General features: G+C 40.9%; 1 protein-coding gene across 1 annotated transcript; it reads right to left on the bottom strand.

Annotated features, from left to right (window-relative positions):
- Nucleotides 1-386: 386 nt before the first annotated feature.
- LOC131144513 (LEAF RUST 10 DISEASE-RESISTANCE LOCUS RECEPTOR-LIKE PROTEIN KINASE-like 1.5) lies at nt 387-3,293 on the bottom strand. The gene has a single exon (XM_058093212.1). It carries the CDS (start codon nt 2,680-2,682, stop codon nt 760-762), a length of 1,923 nt encoding a protein of 640 aa, XP_057949195.1. The 5' UTR covers nt 2,683-3,293; the 3' UTR covers nt 387-759.
- Nucleotides 3,294-7,222: the final 3,929 nt, after the last annotated feature.

Raw genomic sequence — 7,222 nt, 5'->3', positions numbered from 1 at the left:
TAAAAAATATATCCCAAATAAAATTAAATTTGATAAAAAATTATTACACTTTTTGAAATTCAAAGCACAACAACAAGAAGCTTGCTCGATTATATGATTTTTTTTTTTTGATTAATTCATCCAATCGAGAGTGTTTCCCTAAAATAACTAATTCACTTTTCTTCATTGGTGTTCTATTAAGTTTGCATTTCAAATATCCAAATCATCTAAGTCACCTTTCTTTATTTTATCTCGACATTATGCTTAAATTATTGTATGTATGCTCAATTTTAAATTATTATAGTCATTCACGAGAAAATGTAACAATTGCAAAAAAAAATTAAAAGAAATTTTAGGTTTAACCCTAATAATTCATATAGATTTTTAATTAAAAAATTTAAATCTAATTTGGACAAAATATTATCCACTTTAATTTATTGAACTTGTGTAATTTACACATAGAAAAGGTCCCACAAATTCAAACATGCCCAGCCCTACGATCAACGTTGTACAATTAATGTCAGATCGTGTGAATTTGTAGCCGAACAATTCCTCAGCGGGAAGGTAAAAGGAGGGATGCGATTGGTTCAACAAAAGTCTTTAGATATGAAAAAACGGGACATTGTCAGAGGACACGTCGACACCTGATCAAAGCTCCAACTGCGTACACATCAGCAACAGCAAAAATCTTCATCCAAGGCTGGTCAAACACCCCACACCACATGTGCAATCCATCTCACCAATAAGGCAACAACCAGCGTCCCACGTGTGGCCCACTTCTCATACCCGGGCCCCATCCTCATTATTCTGATTCCCCACCCGGACCCCACGGGTCCGGTTCCGCACCCGTTTCAGCTCCGTCACCACTTCCCTCGCGTCCGGCCGGTCGTCCTTGTCCGCCGCCACGCACCGGAACGCCAGCTCCGCCACCGCCCCTACGCCCTGCATCGCCTCCCCGTCCGCCGCCAGAATCGGGTCCAGCACCTGCCGGAGCAACCCCATGTGGATCCGCGACACCACCAGATCCACCAGCGTCATCTCCCCCCGGTCACGGTTCTGGTCCACCGCCTTCTTCCCCGATATTAGCTCCATCAACACCACGCCGAAGCTGTACACGTCGCTCTTCTCGGTCAGACGGAAGGACCGGTGGTACTCCGGATCCAAGTACCCGGGAGTCCCCTGGGGCCCCGTCCACACGTACTGGGTCGACGAAGACGATGACGTCGTTTCCGGGAAAATCAGAAGCCTCGAGAGCCCAAAATCCCCCACTTTGATTCTCATGTCCCTCTCCAAAAAAATGTTGGAGGACGTTATGTCTCTGTGAACAATCGCCGGTTCGACGGAGAAGTGGAGGTACTCCATGGCCATCGCCGTCTGTAACGCGATGTCCACTCTCACCTGCCAGGTTAAAGCCCCTTTTCCGCACAAGCTCTTCCCGCCATGAAGGTGGTCGGCGAGGGTTCCGTTGGGGACGTAATCGTAGACGAGGAGAAGGCCTCTCGGATCGCTACAGTACCCGTGGAGCTTTACGAGGTTCGGGTGATCGATTGACGACAGAATCAGGATCTCATTACAGAACGATTTAGTGAAGAAGGTTCTGCCACCGGCGGCGGATGCGTTCTGCCGATGGAGGTGTTTCACGGCCACTATACGCCCGTCGAACAGCTGACCCAAGTAAACGGACCCGAACCCACCGTCACCGATTTTGCGTTTTGGGTCGAAATGGTTGGTCGAAGAATCGAGCTCTTCGTAGGTGAAAACAGGGGGGAGGAGGTTGGCCGAACGGTGACGGTGAAGGAAGAGAACGGTTGGGTCTTCTCCTCCGACCAACGATTTCAGCCGCAGTGAACGAAAAATGACTAAAACGACCACAGCTACAAAAACTACGCAAGTAAACACGAAGACAGAACACAAAATGGCGATTCGACTCGAGTCGTCTTGGTGTACCCAAGGCGGCGAGAAGCGAGTTCGAGATTGGAAACACAGGAATGGCTTCTCTGGGTCCGACGAATTGAACCCGCAGACACCATTCTTGCCCTGGCAATCGCTGCAATTGGAATAGTAACTATCCTGATCACTCCACTCGATTTGGATTCCCAATTTCAGTATACCATCCAAGTAATCCAACACGTCGCTGCGGCACCCCTGTTCTGCGACGGCTCGGTTCGTGGTAGATCCGCAGTCCTGCAGCAGCCGAACTGGGCTTTTAATAAGCTTGCATTCCCAAGGACAATGGCTGCAGTTGGGAAGATTCGGCGGCGAGCAAGGCCGAAGAACAGAGAGCCGTGAACAGGAAGATTCGGAGATACGAAACGGCGAGCCGGAAAGACTGATGGGTCGACCGGGAATGAAGTTATAACCGAAGGAAGAGCAGTTTCGGTGAGACGCCGGCGTAGTTGAGGGTCGAGGAGAGAGAGTCAGAGTGGTGGAGTTAGACTGGTATTCGACGAGAGAGAAAGAGAGGCCGTTAATGGAGATAACAGAGTGGGGGGAGGCGCAGCGCACCTGGAAGGAGGGGTGGCCGCAGCCAGGAGAGGCAGCGAAGGGGAAGGGCGGCGCGGCGGAGGTGAACGGCGGACACGAGGACACGTTCGCCGGCGGCGAGGAACATGTGGGGCGAGCGAGCGTGGGGAAATGAAACAGAGCAAGGGAAGCGAAAGCGAAAGCGAAGAAGAGAAGGTGATGTTGGGAAAGGAAGGACATGGATGAGCTAGAAGAGAAATTGCAGTAGTACTGTAATAGTAGGAGTACGCATCAAATCCAAAAGAGAGATGGATATGGCGTTAGATCTGAAAAGCTCATCTGCTGCTGTGTGGTACTGTGCGCAGCTAGGTCTTTGGGGGTTCGCAGAGAGAAAGCGGGGGGAAGAGATGAAGGAGGTCACGTGAAGGGAGGTGTGAGTGAGAGCTGAGAAGAGGACAAAAATGAAACGAAGGGGCGACTGTGGGTCTCTTCGGAAAGTCCAGTCTTGTAAATATAAGCCCTCCATTTATTACTAATTTATTTTACGGTATTTCTGTTTTGATCCCACAGGTTTCGAACAATTACATCAGCCGTGGTCGGCGGGCAAAATTTTGGGGTCGTCGCCCTTGATTGGGCACTCTCAGTGACGTTGAGTGCGAAAGAGAGAGGGAGGTGGGACCGGAGGTAACCTTCGCCGTCGGAGTGGGGACAGGTGGACGGCGTCGGGCGTCAGACTTCCCCATGCGCCCTTCATGATTACTATTTTATTTTTTATTTTTTAAATTAGTGGTGTGATAGCTCATTAGTTTAACAATTATATGTTTTTTATTGATTATATTTTTAAAATTATTTCATTAGATTGTATTTGATAGCATAATTTTTTTAATTTATTTTTAAAATTTATTATTGTAGTATTTAAATGAAATTTAAAACAAAGCAAGGTAAATAATCTAATCTCAATATAAGCAAGGCTAAACACTCCAAAAATATATATATTTTGTTTAAAGTTATTTTTATATATTATTTTTAATTATTTTGTTAAGACAAAAAATTCAAAAAAAGGGAGTTGCGCATATTAAAAAGAACTGCATATATTGAGTTTAAATTTTAAATTTAAATTTGTATAAAATTAATAAATTATAATACAAAATTTACTAATTCAAATATAAAGTTTTAAATTCATATTCTCAAAGCAATTGGTAATAAAATAATAACTTGCTAATTTTTTTTTTCATTCTCTAAGCACATTCATAAAAATTTCGGTTGAGCTTGGGCTCGTTTTTTTTTTAATAGCTTTTACCTTTAGAAATGAAAATTCGGTCACCCAATTTAATGATTAATTGTTTTTGTTTTCCCAATAGATGATCTTTAATAAAAAGGGTCAAATATTTTTGTGAGATAAATTTTTTTTTTTTGGTTACTTTTTAAAAGTTTCTTTTATCTCCATAAAATGCTCAAACTAAACATAAAAAGGTTGACTTGAATATTTTATAGTAAAAGATGAATTTAAAAATTAAGCAATTAAGAATTAGAGGATATAGTTAATTTTGTAAATGACATCTTGTAGTAAAGATGTAAACTTCTCAGTTTTAGGTTCAAATGTTAGGCAAAAAGCGAATGATTATGAATAAGATATGCGCTACCTCCTGTTCTGTAGCCAACCCTGTAATGATCTCAAAATTCTTATCATTATATATATATATATATACAGTAAACATTTTTACGCAGCGGAAGCAAATATCATGACACAATTTATACATAAACTGTAAAATACCAGATTCTAGAATATACAAACCATACACAAAAATGCCACTCCAGTATCATCTATCCCAAAAACATACACAATTCTGCCAAAAACTCACCCTATAACCAGGGTGACCAAACACTCTCTCTATCCGCGAGCCTGATCTGCTCGCCTATCTGACTCACCTGAAAAATGTTAGAATAAAGGGGTGAGTCGACGCTCAGTAAGTGGAAATATGCTATTATTAGTGTGTGACAACTAAGTTATGGATACTTTTAAAATAATAACTGAACTGCAATGTAATAAATCATCTGTAAAACATATCTTTCTTTCGTAATTTAAAACATATTGTATCATCTGTTTTTCTACTTTTTATACTGGTAATATCATATTATACTATAAAACTATAACTATATATATATATATATATATATATATATATATATAACTGTGCTTTTATCCTTGGGACTCTGTACGTCATGATTTGACCCCTCATGACAGGGTTGTGCGGCCCATAGGCGGGACTCTATCTAGTCGGCCCTCCAGATAGGTTATCATACTCTACACTACCTCAGTCCGGCTAAACTGCATCATCTCCTAAGCTTGGGACTGGCTACTACCTCGTCAAACCGGCCCCCTCAACCCAGTGTACTGGGAAGCTGCATACTCTCCGAGCACGGCTGACGATACCCACATACTATCTGAGACATGTGGTTGCACTCTATCTGTATCTAGCAACGGTACCGTGCTCTGTAATCTGTACCTGTCTGTGTAACTTCTCTCAGGGATCTGATACTATATATATATATATATATACTCTTTTACTGTTTTCATCGTGTTTCCAAAATTACCATAACTCTATCTTTCTGTACTGTAAATACAGTATTTGTAGCATCTTGATGCTACCTCTGTATATCTATCTGTATATTCTATATATATACTCTGTCTGTGTGTTCTGTATGTTATGGTAATAGGAAAAACATGGCATGCTATAACACTGTATATATATACTGTTTTGGGTATCTGTATACATGTATATGGATATATGTATATAACTGTTTCATGAAACCTTTCATATAAAAGCTGTATAAACATGTACATTTCTCTGTGAATATAAATCTATATCTTTATATTCTGTGTAAGCCCATATACTGGAAAAACTATGTAAATTGCATGTAGTGTCAATAACTGTGTACACAGTATAGTATAATACATCACAAAACTATATAAATTCTTTATCTCATGAAAATCTACTCAGGCCACACAAGCATTTAACTCATATTCTGTATAAACTATATAATAAACTGATATGAATATATGTTTATAAATTCTCTAATAACTTTACAAAAATTCCTAGCATAGCATATTTCCCTTACCTCAATTTTGAAAAACCCCTATAAAAATCTGGCTCTATACCCGCAGGATTCCTAACCCAACATCCTGAAAATACAATGTCCCATAACAAAACTTCAGTATTTCTCAGTCTACATCATTTTCTATAACTGTCAGAAAGTCAAAAACTCAATAAAAGACCTTACCCAAAATTTGGGATGAAATCCAACTTCATTTACTTGACGATCCGCTCCGGCAATCTTGTAGAGAATTTCGCTAGGAGCGTCGTGGTAGCTTCGGATTGTCGATCCGGCGACCGGTGGGGTCGAAAATGAAGAGAGAAGGGAGAGAGAATCGTAGGAGAGAGAGAGGAGAGAGAGAGCTCGGATGGAAAATGATAAAAATCTCGGATTCCAAATATATATATATATATATATATATATAACTAGGGGATTTGGTTGACGAGACCCTGTATTCATCGATGAGTGCTTCACAAATTTCGTCGATGAGGCCTTGTATTCGTCGACGAAATTCAGGCTATCTCAGAACCCCTCTCGGTATTTTCTCATCAACGAAGCCCTATGTTCGTCGACGAAATCCTTAAAGCCTTTGTCGATGAAACCCTGTGTTCGTCGACGAAGCTTGGCAGCTTCCCTTCTATTTTTGCTTTTATTTCTCTCTCTCTTAATATTTAAATATTATTATTTTTTCGAGTCGTTACATTCTCCCCTCCTTATAAAATTTTGTCCTCTAAATTTACTATCTGTATCTCCGCCAACACGCTCTATCATTCCGTAGAGGAAAAGGGTCTACTTATTTTATTACCTGCCCTCATTTGTGGCGGAGGAATACCGTTGTTACATATTATGTTCTGGGAGATTACACATGAAAAACTAAAAACTATCTACTAGCTAAAATCTTATACATATACCTGCAAAAAGAAATCTATCTAACTATTATGCTTACCTGAGTACCTCTATACCTCTAAGAACAACTGCGGGTATCTCTGTCTGATCTGCTCCTCGAGCTCCCAAGAAGCTTCCTCTATAGCGTGATTCCTCCACAAAACTTTTACTAACTGTATTTCTTTAGTGCGTAAAGTCTGAACCTTTCTGTCCAAAATCTGTACTGGTACTTCTTCATATGCTAATGAATCCTTAAGCTCTATCTCTGCATAACTGATGATGTGGGATGGGTCTGGGACGTATTTTCGTAACATGGCAACATGAAACATGTCATGAATATGAGCTAAAGCTGGCGGCAAAGCTAGCCTGTAGGCAACTAACCCTATTCTCTCAAGTATCTCAAAAGGACCAATAAACCTAGGGCTTAACTTGCCTTTCTTTCCAAACCTCATAACTCTTTTCAGTGGAGCTATCTTCAAGAATACTCGATCTTCCACATCAAATTCCAACTCTCTGCGGTGAGTGTCTGCATAACTTTTCTATCGACTCTGTGCTGTTTTGATTCTTTCTCTAATTAACCGAACTTTTTCGGACGCCTGTTGTACTATATCTGGATCCAAAACTCGCCTTTCACCTACCTCATCCCAGAAAAGAGGAGAACGACATCTCCTGTCGTACAATGTTTCATATGGAGCCATGCCGATACTAGCCTGATAACTATTATTATAAGCAAACTCCACTAACGGCATGTACTGGATCCAACTGCCTCCAAAATCAAGCACACAAGCACGAAGCATAT

Source organism: Malania oleifera, chromosome 12 (assembly GCF_029873635.1).
Source record: "Malania oleifera isolate guangnan ecotype guangnan chromosome 12, ASM2987363v1, whole genome shotgun sequence".
Taxonomy (NCBI): Eukaryota; Viridiplantae; Streptophyta; class Magnoliopsida; order Santalales; family Ximeniaceae; genus Malania; species Malania oleifera.
Note: the sequence above shows the minus strand (reverse complement) of the source record. Positions and strands in the feature narration are given on the sequence as shown.